Raw genomic sequence first — 20,268 nt, 5'->3', positions numbered from 1 at the left:
AACACTTGTATCTATCTTGCAGTGGCTGTCTTTTGCCTCGAAATAAATAATAGCTCCTATTCTTTTTATATCCATACTAGAGATTGATTGCTTATTCAATAATCACTCTCGACTCTTTCTTGGTATTTGGAATCGCATGCGATTTCATAAACACCCAGCAATATAGTGTCGTGAGTATTTCCAATGAAATATTAAAATATGTTTATTGGGTTTCAACCATTGCATTAGCGTACTGTTTTAGCCAATGTCTTGTAAATCACTCGGCAAATGCAATTGAAACTATTGATTTACTCGACCCAAAATACAATTATTGTCCTACCAATTATTGCCATTCATTTTACTAATATCACATCTCAAACCATGATAACCAACCACACATTGACAGATATATTCAATAACACAATAATATTAAAAATATTAAAAATCAAAATCAAATCACTCATGAATGGTTTGTTCAGCCAATAGATTTGAAGAAATATTGGCAGGATCGGTCACCAAAACACATGCATCATCACAACTTGTTTGCATATCGGCAGAACTTGACTGCATAGATGAACTTGCTTGAAATGGTTTGTCATGGGTTGGGGTTGTAGTCATTGTAGCAGACTCGATTGCATAATTGGTAAAAATAAAGTCGATCAAAAAACGTCGGTTTTATTGATGGATCGTAGTGTCCTCTACATGTCTAACAAGTTTCTCAACTCTTCCTCGTTGAACTGCTTCCAACTCTCCACGCATATGCACCATCTCATCCCTCCGTCGCATCCACTCGCGTTCAATATCTTTAAATGCTGCATCAATCTCCTCTTGCTCACGAGCTTGAGCTTGGGATCGACGATTATGACCAATGGCACGAGATATACTGGCTATATGTTGTTCTGTCGTATGAATCTGGTGATCAGCAAATGCTTTTCGAGCTTCTGCTATTTGACGCATGGCAGTGGCTCGCTTTTCCTTTTCAAGAATACCGAGTTTGGTTTTACTTTCTTGCCGCATATCTTCTTCGCCTAAAAACACAGACTGTAAGTTTGATATCTACCAAGTGGTTTAATCCCCACTATTTAAATAAAAGTTTGAATCGTTTATGGTAATGGTCACGTACCCATCATTTGTTCCCACCATTTTTCAACCATCTGATCCATTTTGAAATCTACAGAATCCCATGTTTTCTTATCTTGCTTTAGTTCATCAGACAATCTAGCCAATTCATCTGCCATTTTCCTACAAAAGTATACAATTATGATGAGCGATACTGAAACGATATACTTTGCCATAACAATGTTCAAATACCGTTTGCTTAAATATTCTGCTTCGTCACTACGAATTTTCTCTTTCATCTGGGTTTGGTAATTGACAATGAATTCAGGGTATGCGTTAAAGACAGGGTAGGCACCTTTTAGACAAGGTTCAAACCCTTTTAGAAACGTTCGAGGTGATATTCTTTCGGGTGTTACGCTTTGCACTCTGTACGCTTCTTGGATAACCCGAGTTAATAAAATAGGGCTTCGTCGTTGGAACACAAATTTGAAATCTTGCTGTTTGTTGATGGATAACAAAGGAGTGCGTAGCGTGGTGATATAAGCCACGATAAAGCAGTACATGAAAGAAGGTGGTTGAGTCAAAAGATGATCCCATAGTTTTAACCAATCTGGATTGGAAAACAATTCGGAAAAGAGTGATTGCATCATGATCCAACAATAGGTTTGACTGGTGACGTTGTGTTGGACAAAATGAGATAGAAGCTCTGGATCATGGAACCCAAGAAGCTCTTCAACCATATCGAGACAATCAATGGGCGGATTGGGGTAGTACTCCCACCACTTTTGGCACCAATTGAGAAGGACAGTCATAATGACTTCAAATCCAGAAAAAATGTCGTGTGAAAAGAGCAATACAAAAGGAAAGATCATGGCTGGAAGGTAATCAAGATTGCCAAAAATCGGTGACCAAAAAGCAAGACTGGAAAGTATGCGTTCCATAGATTTGGCCTGTCGATCGCTTTTAAGTGGAAAAGACTTTCGAAAAGATTTATAGTTTGGATGTACGTTCTGATCAAGCAAAGCCTCATATCCAGCTCTATTTTCTGGTAATTTTAGCAAGAATCGCCAAATAAGAGCTCTGGAAGACCAAGGTTAAAGTTTAGAATTGTAAACAAGTAATTTAAAGTTTGAATTGGTAAACCCGCTAAATGGCTTATATTAAATACTCCACAAAAACAGATCTTACCTGTATTTACTCGGGTATTCTCCATAATGTGCTAGAAATTTTCCTAGTTTACGCCGATTTAACACGCATGATTCTTCCTAAAACATTGAAATAAGTAGATACACAATACTCGCGTACAATAAGTCGTACTGGGTGAATCATACCTTGGATTCAATCAATTCGTAAAAGGTTTTGGGCTGGATTTCTGTAACAGGCGGTTTGGCTAAACATGAATCATTTTTAAATCAGACTAGTGCAACAGCAGATATACAACAAGGCAAATCACACATCACATCAATACGCAATAGTCCTACTTGGTTCAGTTGACTATTTTAACCAATCACATGGGTGAGTATTAATCATCATTTTATATCCATTGTTAAAGCAAAATAGCAACTTACTTGAAAAACATTGACTTTTTCATCAAATTCAGTGTGTTCTATATCCGTATGTCGAGTCTAAGACATTACACACAACTAAATCAATCATTTTATAACATAATTCAATCTACCAATAAAACACTTACATTTGGGTAAAGAATCTCATCCAACCGCACTGTACTAACAATGTATTTTGCATCCATCAGCACACAACTCAAAACACATCCATCAGGTGAAATGGCAAACGAATTAAACTGATGTTTTCCTTGAACGTGGCCAACAAACTTTGCCTCGGCAGCATCAATAAAAATCAGCATTCCTGTATTGGACAAAATTGCTAGAATCTAATTTAAAAGCATTCAATCGTGCAACCAAAACAGAACAATAACTTGGTTGGTATTACTAGATTTTAATGTGTAGAACAGAGCTTTGTATTGGTAACAATTAAATACTTACATTGGTAGACCCGACAAATGCCAATTGAGCGATATAAGTATCTCTGAAAGCAGGAACAAGAATCTCGTGCAAAAGTCGTTTTTCAACCAAATTCCACACATACACGGTTGAAGATCTATACACCATAGAATCATTTGAACATCTATGCCTTGAACTTGATTCAAAATCATTGGATATCAAACACTTACAACCCGGCATACGCAAGCAAATCACACCCTTTGACCATATCAAAGTATGATACTCTTAATGCTTTTAGTAATCCATTTGAATCCAGTTCAGTGCCAGGAGTCACACTAGACATTTGATCCAAGGTGATTTTCCACTGTAGATTGAGAGAATCTATCATCCAAAAAAAAATAGAGCCCGTTTCAAACGCTGCAATAATGGACATACCGTCATTGGAAAAGCAAGCCTATGTAAATTGAATTTGTAAAAATGATAGAAACCAATAAGTCATGTGTACACGAGATATTGAAGAGATTAATGCAATGTACTTTCCTGTTGCATTCCATCTGAATTAGATCCGACAAGAACACGTACACGTTCCCAAGTTTCAGTATTCCATAGAATGGATTCGGCACTCGAGGTAGTGATACACAAGGGTCGTGTAGAATGAACAGCAATATAATGTACAAAATGCTGATGAGCGACTGGTAACTTTGCAACCAACTGACACGTATCTGAGTACACGAGTTAACATTACAGATTGAATCAATCCAAAACAGTTTTATAGCGCTTACCAATATTGTAGCAATGAATGCTTTTATCGGACATGGCAATGATGATTTCACGTCTTCTAACAGAATTGAAACAACAAGCAGTAGCAGCCACGCCTGTTCTGGCAACAGTCCAAAATCGATTTGCAACAAAGTCTACAATGTAGATATGACCACGCTGATCAATGGCGCAAAGAACATAAGAGTAAAACACAGATGGAGTGGGCGGATCTGAGCCAAGCGGAAGACTTGCCATTTCACGACTCGTGCACAAACAGGCAAATGCGACCTGTCTTGACTGCAACGGTTGAATATTACCCAACATGGACGATTTATTATACAGAGTTTTGAGGACTCCTTGACGCACTACTGGAGCTGAATTACATAGTTTGAGCAATGTTCTAAAATATGAATTCATTGATGTAGATTTGAGTTAAACTTGTATTGAAATGGCTTGTTGCCAATGGATCTGGGAAGCAGTTTTGACTGCACTCTTATGTTCTATCGACCCACCCATTACGAATATATCCAGCCATAATCTTTTTCCACTCCAAAGGTCGCCATAGTCGTCCGGATCTCGTATCGCCAACATACACTGTCCGACTGTTTCCAGTAGTGGGTGATGTAGTATCTGGCCATTTCACTCCTACAGCATGTCCTGAATACGCATGTGCAGACATTCAACTGTTTTTGGTATATCGACACTCTCAAGATACGACACTTGGTCAAGAATCGTTTGCTTTAAAATGTGAGTTTGTGCTCGTGAACATCACGTGTTTATCAAGAATAAATATTGAACAGATTCCAAATTTTGTAGATACAACATATAAGCTTGTAGATACAAATCAAACTCGGTTTATTTCAAGTATTCAAGTAGAGAATGTCACTTTCTTTCTAGATCCACTGCTTGAGAACGACTCTGTTCGTTCACATCCAACTTCGTTTAGTACATGGGCGGAAAACATGAGCGGAGATTGAAAGCAAAGCTCCGGATCCATGTGTGCATAGGACGCATCAAATGTGTCGTCCTCGTCTTCGCCCAAATCTTCAGAGTTGGATGCATCATCTTCTGAATCAGATGCATGAGTCTGGAGAAGCAAAGAATGCTCGATTAGTTTGGATGGAACAGCTGGCGCGGATGAATCAGTTGACACTAACAAAGGCGGTTTCCGAGATGATTCGTCGTGATCGTGTGCACGTATAGAATCATCATTATGAACAGTGTCGGTAGACACAATTGTCACAGCAGGAACAATCCACAATGCATCAGGATCGGCTGGGCCATCTGAATGCGATCCATCATGTTCGCTGTCGTCACTAGAACTATCATCATCGTCATCATCGCTAACTTGCTCTTCAAGCCAGTCCATAAACTCGCTGCACAAATTACGCACATCGTTCAAATCATTCGTGGCAATGCCACGATCAAACCATGTAATCAATAGCTCTGCATCAACAACATCGAGTTGATACAAACACATGATGATTTTCAGATGGTAAGCACGACGCTTCAGTGATCCATTGCAGTACTCTTCAATTGCAGCAAGAGCCAACAACTGATCAGATTGGTTGTCAATAAAGCGTGATATAAGGATGTGATAGCGTTGAAAAAACTCGACAAGCTTTACTTTACACATCCAGTGACCTTTGCGCTCGCATATTTGAAGAGCAGCTTGAATGACTGCCACGAGACATTGGTGTGATGTGGCATGTAGAGTAGTGGCCAAGTCATCAATATCTACAAGTAGAAGCGAGGGAGCTACTTCAGCCAAGAGCTCTTGATAAATTTTTGCAGGTGCGTATTCGTCAAAAGAGTGAGGCAATGCCATGGAGAGAATATGTGAGGAAGTTGATTCTTCGGAACCATATCCAAAGTCTTCATCATCATGCTTGTTGGAGCTGCGGCCTATGGGAGTCAAGTGAGTGTCAGTAGATACTGACGAGCCATCGTGCTGAATTGAAGCTGTACTAGTGTCTATACTCTCAGTATCTGAAGCAGACTCATTTTTAGAATATGTTTCGTCGTCTTCGTCAGAGTCGTCCATGTCGACAGATTTAGAGAAAATATTTGAACAGGGAGCGATGCATGCAGTAGTTGAAGAGCGAGGACTTTCTCCAAAAAGCACCGTATCGTCCACAGACAATTGATTACTTGTAGGAGAGTCGGGCGTATTATTATTTAGGATACAAATGGGGATGGGAGCTCTGATGGTGCATGCTTTCAATGGAGATTTTGTAGATAAAAGTGTGGAACAAGAAGGGAGAGTGGAATGCAAAGCAGTGGATGCATTGATTTTTCCAAAGGAAGAGTCAGTCTCATCGTTTGCATCATAATCGTCGACATCAGAGTAACCCATGGAAGCATCCATTTCACGCTGACGATCACGTAGCTTCAGAATTTCATTATCCCGAAAATCGAGCTGAGTTTACAAAATAAAATGGAATGACAGGAATTAGTAAATATGAAGCAATAGAAATGGATTAAAAAGTAGTGTCAAGATGTGGCATACCTCTAACTCCATACGACGCAATCTTTCATTCAGATAGGTTTCAACAACAAACCTGGCCTCTCTTTCTAGAGCGACCTCTTTTTTTAAACCACGAACAGATTCAACCATGGCTTCTCTTTTACGACAGAGCAACCGTACTTGAGCCTCGAGTCTCCTGACGTATGCTTTGGTTGAAGTAGAGGATGGATTAAAGTCTGTAGAGATGGCGGTATTGAATGTGCTTGAGCAAGTGGAGTGTGCGACGGATGCGTCACTGGTATTTCCCAATGAGTATGTATAGAGCGGCAAGATAGAAGCAGAATAAAGACTGGAATTTGTAGGATATTCGACTGGTAAATGTGATGATACAGTTTGAATATTAGACGAAGAATCAGTTTTAGAAATGCCAAGAATGCGAGGAGCAGAAGTATGTGGCAAGGACTGTGAACGAGTCATGGGTAACGGCAATGAAGACTCGAATGGAGAAACTGGAGAAGCAGACTGACTTCCAGTACTACTGAAACTGCATCTTAAAGCGCTAGGAATAGAGTCTGGCTTTGAAGAATCCTTTCTGATGATGGGAGGATCGTTGCAGTGCAACACGAGTTGCTTCTGTTGAAGCAACAACTGCTGCTGCTGCAGTAGTCTTCGACGCTTGCGTCGATAATAACGAACAACACAACGAGCCCAAGACTCGATGCCCAACGAGTCGTTTAAGTTGAGCAGGACAAGCGGACCCACAACACTCGCAAGCACCACAGCAAGAGTCGTGCGAGTCGTTGACCAAGAAGCAAGGATGTGGCGATAAAAGACAAAAAGTGTTTGTCTGTAATTGTAAGTGGAGAGACAGGCGATAGTAGTGATGGTTGCATAAAGAGTGGTTCTGTTGATAGTCAGAATCCCGTCAATGGACTGGACTGGCTTAAGCCATAGCCAACTGGAGAGGAAAGATGAAGTCATTGTGAATAGGCAAAGAAGACATAAGACTAAGGAATGGGTTTTAATAATAGTTAATTCACTTGTAATAGGAATCAATTCTTTGATAATCAATTCTGATAATCAATTCTTTAATCGTAACAAGAATCAATTCTTTAATCAATTCTTCAAAAATCAATTCTTGACGAATTTCTGAATTTCATTGGTGTTTGTCACGTGAATAGATTCCACTCTTGTTTGTCACGTGGATAAACTCTTATTTATCCACGCTTGCTTGAATCTACGCTTCGCTCCCTTTGGTCAAGTGCGTCCCTATTCGGTGTCTGCTCAGCGATTGTCGACTCGAATATCTCTTTAAACACTCACTACATATATACTCTTTGTTCTCGGGCTTCTTATTGACTCGTGGTAAAGGCCGGCATAGTCCTAGTTGCTCCCAGTGCGTTTCTAAATGTCGCTTGAGTGAACTCGCTTGTTTAAACTAAAACCCGTTTAAATCTATCGTTACTTTTCTTTTTTTCGTGTATCATCTATTGTTCCATTTATCATTTACCTGCTTTTTACAGTTGTTGGCATTGCATACGTATGGATTCTCTTGTGTGTGAATTCTTATATGCACTATCAATCGCGAACTGGTCGTAAACGCACTCTCGCATCCTTCATATTTACATTTGTAGGGTCGTTCCCCTGTTATAATGGTGATTAACCTCTTGAATCTCATCTACAATTATAGTGCATCATACATTACCCGAATGTGTAAAACTATGGCTTCGCAATGCCGAATGTTGAGCAAATGCCTGTCCACATTCCTTGATTGGACAAATGTACGATCGAACCCCAAAATGAGTTCGCTGGTGCATCTCCATTGCATTCCTATTGGCACATATCTGCTTACACCCTTCATGCTCACACGCTATTGCATTTCGTGGACTCGCCATTATGGTATCTAATGTTCCTGTAAACCGTGCCAATCCTGAATCGTCTGTTCTGTCCACGGTATCATCACGCATATTGATATCTCCAATCTCATCTATTCGCATATCTGCTTGCATATCTGCTTGCATGGCCTTTCCGTTGTGGGTCAAAATATGTGCATCAAGTGCAGATCTCCATCGATACAACTTGTTACATCCAAAATAACTACATTGAAACGTCACCTTGTTTTTTTGGTCATGCGTCCCCATGTGGGTCTTGAGTGTTCCTTTTGTGTAAAACGATTGCTTGCATCCTGGAAATTCACATGCAAGAGGAGCTTTGGCTGCTATCCGTGTCAATGACAACAACCGTGACAAAATAGCCAACCGTTTCCGTCGGAATGGTACGTGGTGTGTACCCATGTGTTTGATAGATGTAGAAAATAAAGCTGACTGTGATGATGGGTGATGCAATATGCTGGCTAATGGATCAGACATTGAGTGCTGAGTATGGCTTTCTAAAATGCTAGACTTTTGATTGAGTGCATTAGCGTGGGACTGTACATGATCTGTCTTGTTTAAAGTAGTTAAACTAGATTCTTGATCAAACAATGTATCGCTTCGTTGATCCTAGTTGTTTAAAACACCATTGAAATCAATATAAATCAACTCGTCTGTTTTCAAACATGTATTGAAAAAAACTTACTATTTCAGATACTGGATTCGTTTCATCGGGATGTGTGGCTTGTAACGATGCAATAGACGATGCCAACAAGTAGATAAAGTACAGTATTTCTGTTGTATCTGAATTCACAATTCCAGAATCAACATCTTTTGTACAAGATACACTTGGCGCAGATTCACCATTGATACCGCAGATCGCGCTCACCAGTAAATCCGATATTGTAGGAACCAAACTACCTTGAGTCAGTAACGGAAACAAAGATCCTTCAACTGGCGGTGTTGAAAACGTCTCGGACAACCCAAACTGCTGTTGAAACAGTGATTGCTGAGGCTGCGCGACCTCACCATTAATAGTATGATTGACATGTCCATTACCCAATACTTTGCGAATAGCTTCTTCTACGGCCTCATGAATGTGTCGAGTATTCTGTGTTGAATGTGCATTATGTTGATGTAATCCAAGTGATGAATGAACAGCAGTTGTATCAACCAAACTCTGAGCCATCAATCCCGTCATTAACCCATTTTCGTCGTGTGGTGAAACTGAAGGCAATGTAGTTAAAGTATTGATGACATTAGCAGTATCTGTTTCTGTTGAAAGCACTGATTCAATTGTTTTAGCAGTGGATATATTCTCTGTAGATTCAGCTTGAAGTTGAATGGCTGCTGGTTGATCATGCATATATGGATGGACTGGGTATGTATCATTACCAAACACATTGATATGAGCAGACGGAATCAAAACCATTTCGTTTGCCAAAGGCAACACTGCATCAGTCACTGAATGAGATGCCAACTCATTCTCACTTGCATCATTCCTGGACTGAGTTGATAAGGATTCAACTCTAGACTCACTACTGTCTGCAACCACATTATTATCTCCAGAATGTTGGATAAGTTGGCTAGCTAAAGCAAACAAGGCCATAAATCCGGGATCATTCATCAACATCTCCTGAGCAGCAGCAGCAGATGTTTCGTTTGTAGCACTCTCATACTGTGATGCTAAAGCTAGAGTATTCTCTGAAACACTTTCTGAATATTGAGTAGTGTAGGTCTCGAGAGCTGTTGCGACTGCTTGTAGAAAATGTCGTTGTTCAGTCGATTGAGGTTGGGTTTGATATGGTTGATGTGATTGTTCTATTGACTGATGTGATTGTTCTATTGACTGCATCACTACATCTGAATGACTGGTAGTGAGTAAATGAGTTGGTTGATGTCGTTTTGTCATACTAAAAATAAAATTTTAAACTTGTTGTTTTATGTGAAATAAATCGAGCAACTCGTGAAATTCTTAAATCTCAAAATTCAAATTATTCGTATTAAAACTATTCGTTGCAATGCCAGCAAATCATACTGAACAATCTTTTCAAAACAAAAAACAACAGCATGTCAAGTCAGAGTTGTTGAATCATTTTGACATTCATTATAAATTCGCAGTAGTTTCAATTTACACGAGTTTCTTGTAATGATTTCAGAATCTGAAAGACAATTATGCTGTTTATTGATCAAGCAATCAATCTTGTTTTTCTTCTTCATCACCACCAGCATCTTCACGAATAATAGGTTTCGCATCTATTTTGCGTAAAACAGGAAACCTTTTAGTAATCTCAGTAACCCATGTTCCCTCCAATGTATACTTTTCTTCCAGTGGATTGCCATACAACAGCATATCCTCTAAAGCTGGCAAAGATTGCTACAACCATTCCAAAAATAAAATTATCAATCCATTCTCAATACACTTTAATCAAATAACTACTTACTGCTGGAGATAAACCATCCCAAGCCTTGATTTTGTTGTTGCTGGCATACAGAATCTTGAGTTTTTTGCATACTTCTACACCATTGAGTTTTTCGATTTGATTGTAGGAAACCCAAAGTTCTTCCAAAGTATCTGCCACTGCATCCAGTCCTTCAATCTTTTTTATATTGTTGCGTCCGAGCGAGAGAACGCGGAGATATGCTTTCAATCAAACCCAGTTAGATGCATACCAACAAGATGAACATCAACCATTCATACATACAAAGACCATGCAAATTGCTAATTTTTTCAATCTGGTTGGTCGAAAGTGCGAGATGTCTAATCAAGTTGGTGAGTATAACATTTTGAATTAAAACTAAACCCACTTGCACTTACTCGACTTTTAACAAGGTGCCCAAGGAATTATCCAGTTTTACCAAGAAGGGTTGACACATCATCATTTTCACTACAGTTGCTTCCGCTGCTGGTTTCTGGTGTTTCTCCTCCTGTCAACAGTCAGGGTTGAATTCTTGTAATACAAACATGTACAAATGAAACGACTTACCCATGCTTTGATAGCATCCTTGATAGGCATTCCTTTAGACTATCAACCACAATAAAAATAAATACAAGTCAGAATACTCGGTTATTCAACTCATCTTGAATTAAAAATAACTTGCCATGATGTGTTATTCAGATAGTAAATGTCAGTTTTTAGGTTCGGAGTATTCAAACTATTTCGTGTTTATGAATGTGTGCAGCATAAAATTCATGTCTGCTGAGTTATGATTGGCTTGATGTCTTCATGGTAAGATTATAAATCATTAATTTAGAAATGCGTTGTATCTCAACAGTGTCATGAGCTGATCTCATTCAAACAATAGGCTTACAAGACAGTCTCAGTATGCACATCAACCTACATAACCATAAAACACTAATTTAAAAAATAAGTGATATTTATTTAATAATATATACAGAAAATAGTATGATATTCACAAAAAACACTACAAGTCAGCTCAAGTTATTGAGCAGATTAAAAATTCTCTTTGCCATAGTAGAACCGAGTTCCATCTTCAGTAGCTTCGGTCCATTTGTTGCATGTGTGATGGAGAGTCCGAGATAATACTTTGGGACCACAGAAAAAGACACCAATGTCTGTGGCTCGATGCTTTACTCGCAGAGCTTCAAAGATTTGGTCCCAGTTGGGACGACCATATTGTGTACGAGACTTTAGTCCGGTAATCGCATCTCTGCCATCCTCACCGTCATTGATGACAATGTTTTTGACTTCAAATATTTTGAGTTTCTGTGTCAAATAAGTGTGGATTTCCAGGAAATTTGAAATGTTTTCATCTTCAATTGTGGAAAGTAAATCTTGGAACCACTCGAAAGCATCCTTGTCTCTGCAGATCCAAAAGAAATAAACCTTTTTAAGTGGTACGGCACGAGTAGGGTTGTTGATGCGAAACCAGATTGTCTTGAGAATTGAGGCAAAGGGAGTGACACCAATGCCAGCACCAACGAGAACAGCAGCTTCGTAATCAAACACATCTTCAGATGCAGATCCATAAGGACCATCGACCATGACATAGGGAAGAGTATCTGGAGCAGGCATATTATCAGAAGAGCCACCAAAGCGACAGCCAACACGTTCAGCAAACTTTTCAGTCCAGTCACCGACAACGCGGATATGGATAGAAAGAAACTCTTCGTGGGGAGAAGAGGTTAGGGTAAAAGGATGCCATTCGAATAGACCGATTTCAGGACAGCAAATAAATATGTACTGGCCAGCCTGCATTTTCCAACCATTTTTTTTGATCTGAACTTCAACAACCTTGGAAGGATGCTGGACCACTTTAAAAATATAGGTTTTGCGACGGCCCGAGATTTCACGCCACAAGCGTTCAATTAGATAAAAGGCAGCAGAGCCAACCCAAAACTTCCAAAACATTGGGCCACCACGACAAGGGTCACCCGAGTCGCCTTTGATGAAGCAAAAGGAGCCATGCATTAACAAAGCACCAAAGAAGACAAGGAATAGATGATGGGTGAACCAGAATATTTCAAAGTACTTGCGACGCACAGCTTCCATAGCGGATGTGAATATAAGAAAGAATGACACGGAGATGACTTGACCCGTAAGGCCAGGACCAGATACAAGAGAGAGGTATTCGGCAGACACGCCCAAGGCAATACGAACATTATTGTAGTTGAAGTAGTGAGCAATGACATGAACAAAAGTCCAAAACGCAATGGAATAGGCAATCCAAATATGGAATGTGATATTTTTATCAAACTATAATTCAAGACAGAATAAGTAATAGAAAATAAAAGAGTATAATCAATTCAAGTAGACTGTACTCAACTGGTATAATACGATTTAAAAAAGTAGTGCGCATTAAAGAAATGACGTTTCGACAAACAGTAAAAAGAATGATGCCACAGTCCAAATTGATGACGTTGGCAGCGGCTCTTGCCATGGGTAAACCATGTTGTAACACAGTGCGAAACGTAACAAGAGTAGGAGAAGTCCATAGTTGATAATAAGACCAAGCAAAGTAACCCAATTGGGATGCAATGAACAAAGCAAAGAATAGTCTACTACGCCCTGAATCGAATGTTAGCGCAGTTGATAATCAACACAAACAAACCCAAAAAGTACCTTCATTGACCATCCAGTTATTGAAAGTCACCATCCAGCCCGACTTTCGTTGTCTTGGACGAACAGCACCAAGACTCAATTCATTCTGAAAGGAAGTTTGTTGAGGTCGAGAATTCGGCATTGAACGGGATGATGGCAAGAGGAAACCGAAGAAACTGGAACACGCAGCAATAAAACAAGCCAAAAACACGAATTCAAATCAAGGAAAAGCCGAATGTTTTTATAGTTCAAAAATAACACGTGATTTGAGAAGTGGCGCTGAATTCAGTCATGTTCACGTAATAAAAATCATTACAGTGATTGCGTCTTGAGTAAACAAATCAACACTCACTGCGGCTCCACTCGAGTCAACAGTCTTGGTCTTGACATTCTTTTTGGAATATTCTTGCATTGAACAATCAATAGATTCATACATTCCAACTGGGATCTTGTAAAATAAGAATCCTCATCTTACAAGACTCTAAAATCTCATACATTCACTCTTCAAGAAAATAATCTCGGGATTACAACCGTTGTTTCCATGCAGTCATCCAATGTTTGGTTTAAATATCAGTCAACCATATTAATAGGGTTCAGAGAATACAATAATGTCTAATAAATTTGGAGTTGGCATTTCATGAAACTGGTTGTTTATGATGCACTTTGGTTTCCTTATTTAGTGTTTCATTTTACGTGAACATGGTTATGCGATACACTTGAATTATGACTCGGTCTGAGTTCACCAAAATTGATTGAATTTGCCCAAATCGATTGAGTTCACCAAAATTGATTGAATTTGCCCAAATCATTAAAATTCACCCAAATCGATTGAATTCAAAAAAAAAACACTTTTTTTTCAATTCAACATTTGCTTGCCGACTTTGCAACAACTACAAGTGTCAAGACAACTACAGCTGTCAAGACAACTATGGGTGTCAAGACAATCACCAACAACTCTGACCAAACTCAAATGAATCAAATACAATCCCATCATCACGCATTCACTCCTGTTCATAGATGTCGGTTTGTTCAATACTCTCCGTCTGCCATCGTATCTCTAGCATTCGCTCCTTCTTCTACAAAACGACAACGTTATCTTGCTGCTGCTCGTGCCAATGGAAATATTGAACTATGGAATCCTCGTGGAAAATCTTGGTTTTTGGAAAGAGTAAGTTTTTTATTTTTTTTTATTTTTATCAACTCAACTTTAACATTATCATTAGACTATCCATGGATCTGCTGAAGCTCCCATCGAATCTGTAGTATGGGTACATCAAACTTCATCCGCTGAACCCGATTCAACTTCAACTCACGAGGTCGACTCTTCAATCACTCCATCACACTTTAGTCCTCTTCGTCTGTTTTCTGCTGGCTTGACTGGCTTGATCACTGAATACAATTTATCCTCTCTTTTACCTCGATATGAAACTGACTCGTTTGGTGGTCCAATTTGGTGTATGGCCGTCAATCACGCTCAATCACATTTGGCTGTTGGCTGTGAAGACGGCTACGTTCGTATTTTTAAAATATTGCCCTTGGAAACTATTCAAACTCACGGCCATTTGGAATTCGTTTCAACAATTGAAAAACAATCAGGTAGAGTCATGTCCCTGGCATGGCATCCATCTGACACTTTTCTTGTCGTCGGATCCGTCAAAAACACTATCCGAAAAATCTCAGTCGCTACCGGTCGTAGTGTACATCGCATGACACTCGATACAGTTCGTGGTGAAGACACGATCGTTTGGGATCTGAAAATCATCGCTCCAACTTTGCCTGGTGCTTCATCCCCCTCTTTTCTTATAGTTGCTGCTGATTCTCTCGGTTACATCACATTTTGGGATTGGAATACTGCTACAATGCGTAAATGTGTCAAGGCACATGGTGCCGATGCACTGTGTTTGGCTTCCAATGCTGCTGGAACTCGTGTGTTTTCCGCTGGTGTGGATCGTAAAATTGTTGAAATCACCTTGACTGACATTAGCTCTCCAACTTTCTTGAAAAAATCCCAAAAAAATAACAACTTGGCTCGCAATACATCAAAACAAGATTCCTCTTTGGCTACTACACACTCCAACTCATCTAAACGAGCTCCTGTATCAAAAACAAGCTGGGTTGTGTCGGGCCAAAAACGATTCCACACTCACGATGTTCGTGCTCTTCTTTATATTGAAGATCGTCCATTTGATTCCATCGTGTCGGGTGGTGTAGACACATCTCTTATATTTTCATCTCCTGGCTCTTCTTTTAACAAGATGAAGCAACAGCGCATGCCTCTTTTTCCTCATCGTCCATTGGTCTCAATTGCTCCTGATGTGCGTCTTGTTATGGCTAGATTTGATGATCATGTCAATATATGGCGTTTGGCTGACATTAACCCAGTCGCCGACTCAACACCATCTACTAACCAGCCCTCTATAAGCAACAATATGGATATAGATACTACAGCTACATCCCAAATTAACTCGGTCCCTTTTGTTGATGATCATCAGCGACTAGACCACACTGGTCACAAGCATCTCATGACCATCAAGTTTAAAGGAAAAACTAATCTTGTTGCAAGTGCAATCTCCAGTAATGGTGCTTGGATTTGCTTGTCAGACCACTACACTGTAAAACTTTACCGTGTTAGTTTCCCATATGAAACTTCAACCAAAACCGACGAATCCAATCCCACTGGTTCGCCCATTATTAAACGTGCCAAAAAATTCCACATTGTAGGTGGAGCAAGCTGTGTTTTGTTTTCTCCAGATTCAAGCAAACTGATTGTTGCTGGAACGGACTCGATTGTCAGAGTGGTTGATTTGGAAATGCAGTTGAATGGTTCGTTTAAAATTGCTGCAGAATTTAATCAACATGCTGGCGATGCCTCCAAAAGCGACATGTATAGTGTCAATCAATCCGACTCTGTCAAGGCTTGTGCTGGTATTCTTTTGATTTCTATCTGTACCCATTCAAAATACATGGCAACGGCAGATGTGCTCAATCGTGTTTATGTTTACAATCTTGAATCTCTTCAAGTAGGTTCAAATCTTTTCAACTATACATACTATGCATTTACTGACTTATTCTTTGCATTGTTGGCAAATCTAGTTGCATTCAACTCTTCCTGTATTCACATCGCTCCTTACATCCATGACATTTCATCCAGGTATGGCACAGCAGTATCAAGAAACGACCCAACTTCCCATTTTTTCACCTACGCTTATTCTCACATCCATGGCCAATGAGCTTATCATGTACGACATTGGCAGCGAAAGTAATCCTGGTAAAATAAGTGACTGGTCTCGACTCAACTCACATCGTCTTCCTGAAGCCTTTGTGGAGCGTCGCGAAAGCGTCATGGGCGTATGTGTCGATCCAAACATGCCAATGCGATTGGTTGTATGGGGTGCTTATATGGTCTGTTTTGTAGATCTAAGTGTTGGATTGGAAGCCGTCAGTCACAAAAGCAAAAACAATCTCAAGCGTGTATCCAACGCTGTTAACAATCAAGATATAGAGACTACCCAGACACACGAGGGAAAAAAGAATACGAAACATGCTTCTACAGCTCATGGCACACAAGTCACTCTTCGTAAAGGATTTGTCATGGATACGCGATACCAGTCCATCATGTATATGGAATACGCTGGTTCTGAACTTGTAGTCATTGAACGGCCTGTATTGCATGTATTGGCTACACTGCCTGTTGCATTCTACAAACACAAGTACGGCACTTGAAACCCTAAACACTGAAATAATGTGACAATGAAATTTCATCATGATGTGCATTGCTTGAAATGATTACAATTGTTTGATTGGCTCAAATAACAGTCCATTGCAATACATTTTGGGTTTACTGAAAGCGTTGATGATTCTAGCTGATGTTTCAGTATCGAATAGATTTTATTTGTAAAAGATTCAAATGTCACAACACATACTCGAACATAAACAACGGTAACGAGTGAATTACGAATGTTTGGCAAGTTGATTTGCTTTGAATGTCATTAAAAAAACTAGGCGGCGAATTCAACACTTGACGTATTTTATTCCAACACGGTTGTATTCAAACCTTGTCCATCTATGCAGTTTATATAATGAACAAACCCACCCAACCATTTAGTAGTCATAGACCAATAGGTTATAAAAGCCCAATTTATGCAGCGGCCATTCAAGACCATTTATCAAGACTACATCTTGTTTCTGGTCATGCTTCATCTGTATCGTTTTTACCTCCTATTCCTGGTATCTCGACCAAACGAGTCAAACCCAAATACACATTGAATACACGCCAACGACAGCTTGAAAAATGGCACAAGGATGCAAAGCGAATACAACACGATCCAAACCTATCTCAACCTATTTCCAAAAAGGATAAACTGTTGGTAGAAGAGAATGGATTTGATCGTGTGTTGGATGCTCCACAAAAGCCCTTCACGCTTGGTAGTGTATTACAGTGTATTACAATGATTTATTGATAGTATCTGAATCTATCAAAACTCCCACTTCATACCATACGTTATTGAACCCAATATGTATTAACACCCACCTAAACCAAAATATAGCTCAAAAGTTGGGTATTGTTGCTAAACCTGCTGAACAACTCACATCACACGATTGGAATCAAGTTAAATCTAAAACGGCATTACGAGGTGATCATTCTCATCCGTGTCCGATTTGTCAAGAATCATTTGCACTTCAAGATCAGGCACGTACTGGTTTCTGTATTGTTTTTATATCCAACTGTATACACTGATATTCAACAGATTTTGTTATCATGTTCACATATATTTCATAAAAGCTGTCTCGAGTCTTATGAGCGACATGTACAAATGAAATGCTGTCCATTGTGTAGGGATACAACTTATCAAAAGATGTTGACTGCTGAAGGCCGTCGAGCGTGTCGACGTATCAGTGCAATCAAGTAGGTAGATGTGTGTTAAGCCATGATTCAATAAAATGGGGGTTGAGTGTTTTATTGGTGTTTAGGATACAAAAAACGTGGCGGATGTGGAAATGCCGCAAAGCATATTTAGAGTATCAACAACATCATCCACCAAAACATCCCAAACTGCTTAAAACCTATCATCTCAACAAGGTATGACAGTCCATGCATGCTCTACAATGTAACCCACATACTGAATGCAATTCATACTATTTTGGTACGAATCGGATGTCAGCTCAAAACGTACAATGATTTACTCGAAATGTCCATGCAATCATCTACTAAACAGCTGGATCATTTTTTAAAAGAAATGGATATACAAGTAGCAGCTAGTAAACGCATTATCAACAGGCAAGTATTACATATTCAATGTGTTTTGAGTTGATTCAATTATGATGATGTTGAATCATCTTGTTTATAACATTGTGTTGATGGTTGTTTAGTTCGACAGAAACTATGCAACATATGCAAAAGATTCAACTATCGACATTAGATTGGGATCAAGTGTATATTAAAGCGTGTCAACTCGAGACAGATTGTTGCGCAATATGTATTATGCCACTCAACCCAACAAAAACGTCAGACACCGCATCCAAACAGATTCCAAAAAAACGTCACAGACTAGGGTTACTAAGCTGTGCACATATGTTTCATTGGGTATGTTTGGAGCGACTGGAGCGATTTGATATTGATCGTAAAGTGCATGTATGTCCAGTATGTCGTAGACATTACGAAAAGCTAGAAATTCAAATGGATTCAAAACAAGAAACTTTGATATAAAAAATAAGCAATGGACAGTTTAGAAAATAAACCTTTTAATTCGTAATAAAGCAAAAAACCAATTTTGTTAATTGCGGTTTAATTCAAAGAACAGTATCAACACCACACTGGAATCAAAGCTTAACCTCTTTGATTCCATTCTTGTCGACAATCTTGACAAAGAAATCGGGCAGATTTCCAATAAATCGTACGCGCAGTTCAGCAAGACATTTCTTCAAGAGTGCAATAGCTTCTTCTTGTGTGATGTTTTCATGCCAGTATCTGTCCATGGTAGACAAGCAAAAGTAGGAAGCATATCCATGTGCAGCAAATTTGAGTTTGCTCATATTGGAGATGTAGTCAATCCAGTAGAGTTCAGGAGCGCCAGTTTTAGGGTTTGCTCCAGCAATTAGAACATTAACATGGTATGGGTTCTATAGAGATAACCGAGTGTTAGTACTGTAAGACTGCATGAATAACACCGTAGATCTGGTTGAACCAGAAGATTTGTATATGAATCACTCAAAACACCAGTCTACACAAGCATGATCCTATCCAACGATTGGACATCTTGCTCAATGATGATAATATGCATTGGTTTAAAGGGTTGATCAATGACGTTACCCTGCTACGGAGCGAAGTGGCCAACTCCATCCGAGTGAAGCTAGCAATGGCATTAGTAGACAGTTCGATCCCATGACGAATACTGTGCAAACGGGAATTGCATTGAATGTACTCTGCAAACTGAACAGTATCGCCAGCCTCTCCAGAGTAAACCATCAATGTGTGGTTAGTGAGTTCGCGGGACTTGTCTTCACCTCGCTTCATGACAACGATAGAGCGAGCAGTGGTGTCATCTGCTGCAGTGAGTACAAAATCTTTTCCTGTAATAGCTAGCAGAACCTAACATGATGTTGAGCATAAGAACAATACACATTCAAGTTAGTACTGCAGATATGACTAGTCATGTAGATATACAGCAAGGGTGTTCAAGTCTTGTAAAACAGAACAAGACTTGAATTGTAATATTGCTTGAACTATTACTACTTGCAGTTTAATCTTAATCATTCATTCAACTATTACCTCCATTAATACAATGTTGTCAAGTTGATAGATTCTTGGGAAAATACCTGCGAATTTGCAGGTTGATTTTATCAGATTCTTCAGATTTATTCACATCAACTCTCTTGCCATCATATCTCCAAATGCTAATCCTTTCTGTGTCGTTCGAATGTTAGAAATTCGTCCATTCATATTTCTATTCACTACAATCCATTCAAGTTCGTGTTCCATTCGACTCAGTATAGCTAGCTTATTCTGCATCATTGAATCTAGTGTCACTTCTCCTCCAAATCGATCCAATATTTGTGCAGAAATTCCATCCTTTCGTCTTAATCCAAGCATAATCAGTTCGTTTAGCATT

General features: G+C 39.3%; 8 protein-coding genes across 8 annotated transcripts; 2 read left to right on the top strand and 6 right to left on the bottom strand.

Moving 5' to 3' along the window:
• Positions 1-635: 635 nt before the first annotated feature.
• Positions 636-4,450, bottom strand: BATDEDRAFT_90515 (uncharacterized protein). The gene is made up of 14 exons (XM_006680833.1): positions 4,271-4,450; positions 3,782-4,158; positions 3,582-3,721; positions 3,435-3,453; positions 3,230-3,380; positions 3,042-3,156; positions 2,732-2,929; positions 2,607-2,663; positions 2,520-2,532; positions 2,370-2,428; positions 2,227-2,303; positions 1,291-2,118; positions 1,103-1,221; positions 636-1,007 (listed from the first exon to the last, which is right to left on the bottom strand). Exons 1-14 carry the CDS (start codon positions 4,435-4,437, stop codon positions 655-657), a joined length of 2,673 nt encoding a protein of 890 aa, XP_006680896.1. The 5' UTR covers positions 4,438-4,450; the 3' UTR covers positions 636-654.
• Positions 4,451-4,591: 141 nt separating this feature from the next.
• On the bottom strand, positions 4,592-7,334 carry BATDEDRAFT_90514 (uncharacterized protein). Its single transcript, XM_006680832.1, has 2 exons — positions 6,268-7,334; positions 4,592-6,177 (listed from the first exon to the last, which is right to left on the bottom strand). Exons 1-2 carry the CDS (start codon positions 7,204-7,206, stop codon positions 4,627-4,629), a joined length of 2,490 nt encoding a protein of 829 aa, XP_006680895.1. The 5' UTR covers positions 7,207-7,334; the 3' UTR covers positions 4,592-4,626.
• Positions 7,335-7,919: 585 nt separating this feature from the next.
• Positions 7,920-10,008, bottom strand: BATDEDRAFT_90719 (uncharacterized protein; the record flags this gene model as incomplete). Its single annotated transcript, XM_006680831.1, has 2 exons — positions 7,920-8,726; positions 8,803-10,008. The coding sequence occupies 2 exons, from the start codon at positions 10,006-10,008 to the stop codon at positions 7,920-7,922; spliced, it is 2,013 nt and encodes a 670-aa protein (XP_006680894.1).
• Positions 10,009-10,293: 285 nt separating this feature from the next.
• BATDEDRAFT_26721 (uncharacterized protein) lies at positions 10,294-11,113 on the bottom strand (the record flags this gene model as incomplete). The annotated part of the gene is made up of 5 exons (XM_006680681.1): positions 10,294-10,473; positions 10,541-10,740; positions 10,802-10,857; positions 10,915-11,024; positions 11,084-11,113. The coding sequence occupies 5 exons, from the start codon at positions 11,111-11,113 to the stop codon at positions 10,294-10,296; spliced, it is 576 nt and encodes a 191-aa protein (XP_006680744.1).
• A 346-nt stretch (positions 11,114-11,459) lies between these two features.
• On the bottom strand, positions 11,460-13,330 carry BATDEDRAFT_20394 (uncharacterized protein). The gene is made up of 3 exons (XM_006680595.1): positions 13,181-13,330; positions 12,885-13,126; positions 11,460-12,814 (listed from the first exon to the last, which is right to left on the bottom strand). Exons 1-3 carry the CDS (start codon positions 13,299-13,301, stop codon positions 11,552-11,554), a joined length of 1,626 nt encoding a protein of 541 aa, XP_006680658.1. The 5' UTR covers positions 13,302-13,330; the 3' UTR covers positions 11,460-11,551.
• Positions 13,331-14,042: 712 nt separating this feature from the next.
• BATDEDRAFT_20391 (uncharacterized protein) lies at positions 14,043-16,882 on the top strand (the record flags this gene model as incomplete). Its single annotated transcript, XM_006680594.1, has 5 exons — positions 14,043-14,327; positions 14,383-15,109; positions 15,209-15,540; positions 15,652-16,179; positions 16,253-16,882. The coding sequence occupies exons 1-5, from the start codon at positions 14,088-14,090 to the stop codon at positions 16,880-16,882; spliced, it is 2,457 nt and encodes an 818-aa protein (XP_006680657.1). The 5' UTR covers positions 14,043-14,087.
• Positions 16,883-17,238: 356 nt separating this feature from the next.
• BATDEDRAFT_26718 (uncharacterized protein) lies at positions 17,239-18,866 on the top strand (the record flags this gene model as incomplete). The annotated part of the gene is made up of 4 exons (XM_006680680.1): positions 17,239-17,589; positions 17,908-18,065; positions 18,131-18,239; positions 18,561-18,866. The coding sequence occupies 4 exons, from the start codon at positions 17,239-17,241 to the stop codon at positions 18,864-18,866; spliced, it is 924 nt and encodes a 307-aa protein (XP_006680743.1).
• Positions 18,867-18,979: 113 nt separating this feature from the next.
• On the bottom strand, positions 18,980-19,934 carry BATDEDRAFT_30482 (proteasome core particle subunit beta 4; the record flags this gene model as incomplete). Its single annotated transcript, XM_006680697.1, has 3 exons — positions 18,980-19,279; positions 19,470-19,748; positions 19,929-19,934. 3 exons carry the CDS (start codon positions 19,932-19,934, stop codon positions 18,980-18,982), a joined length of 585 nt encoding a protein of 194 aa, XP_006680760.1.
• Between the last annotated feature and the right edge of the window lie 334 nt (positions 19,935-20,268).

Source organism: Batrachochytrium dendrobatidis, assembly GCF_000203795.2.
Source record: "Batrachochytrium dendrobatidis JAM81 unplaced genomic scaffold BATDEscaffold_10, whole genome shotgun sequence".
Lineage (NCBI taxonomy): Eukaryota > Fungi > Chytridiomycota > Chytridiomycetes > Rhizophydiales > Batrachochytrium > Batrachochytrium dendrobatidis.
The sequence above is the reverse complement of the archived record's forward strand: the minus strand, read 5'-3'. Positions and strand labels throughout refer to the sequence as shown.

Excerpts from the sequence above, each read along its gene's own strand:
- BATDEDRAFT_20394 (XM_006680595.1), bottom strand. The coding sequence starts at position 13,301 with ATGCCGAATTCTCGACCTCAACAAACTTCCTTTCAGAATGAATTGAGT. Across the intron at positions 13,127-13,180 it reads TAACTGGATGGTCAATGAAG|GGCGTAGTAGACTATTCTTT; the intron begins GTACTTTTTGGG and ends CATTCGATTCAG. Across the intron at positions 12,815-12,884 it reads TTTTAAATCGTATTATACCA|TTTGATAAAAATATCACATT; the intron begins GTTGAGTACAGT and ends CTTGAATTATAG.
- BATDEDRAFT_90515 (XM_006680833.1), bottom strand. The coding sequence starts at position 4,437 with ATGTCTGCACATGCGTATTCAGGACATGCTGTAGGAGTGAAATGGCCA. Across the intron at positions 2,304-2,369 it reads ACGAATTGATTGAATCCAAG|GAAGAATCATGCGTGTTAAA; the intron begins GTATGATTCACC and ends TCAATGTTTTAG. Across the intron at positions 1,222-1,290 it reads GCAGAATATTTAAGCAAACG|GAAAATGGCAGATGAATTGG; the intron begins GTATTTGAACAT and ends ATACTTTTGTAG.
- BATDEDRAFT_90514 (XM_006680832.1), bottom strand. The coding sequence starts at position 7,206 with ATGACTTCATCTTTCCTCTCCAGTTGGCTATGGCTTAAGCCAGTCCAG. Across the intron at positions 6,178-6,267 it reads TGCGTCGTATGGAGTTAGAG|CTCGATTTTCGGGATAATGA; the intron begins GTATGCCACATC and ends TTGTAAACTCAG.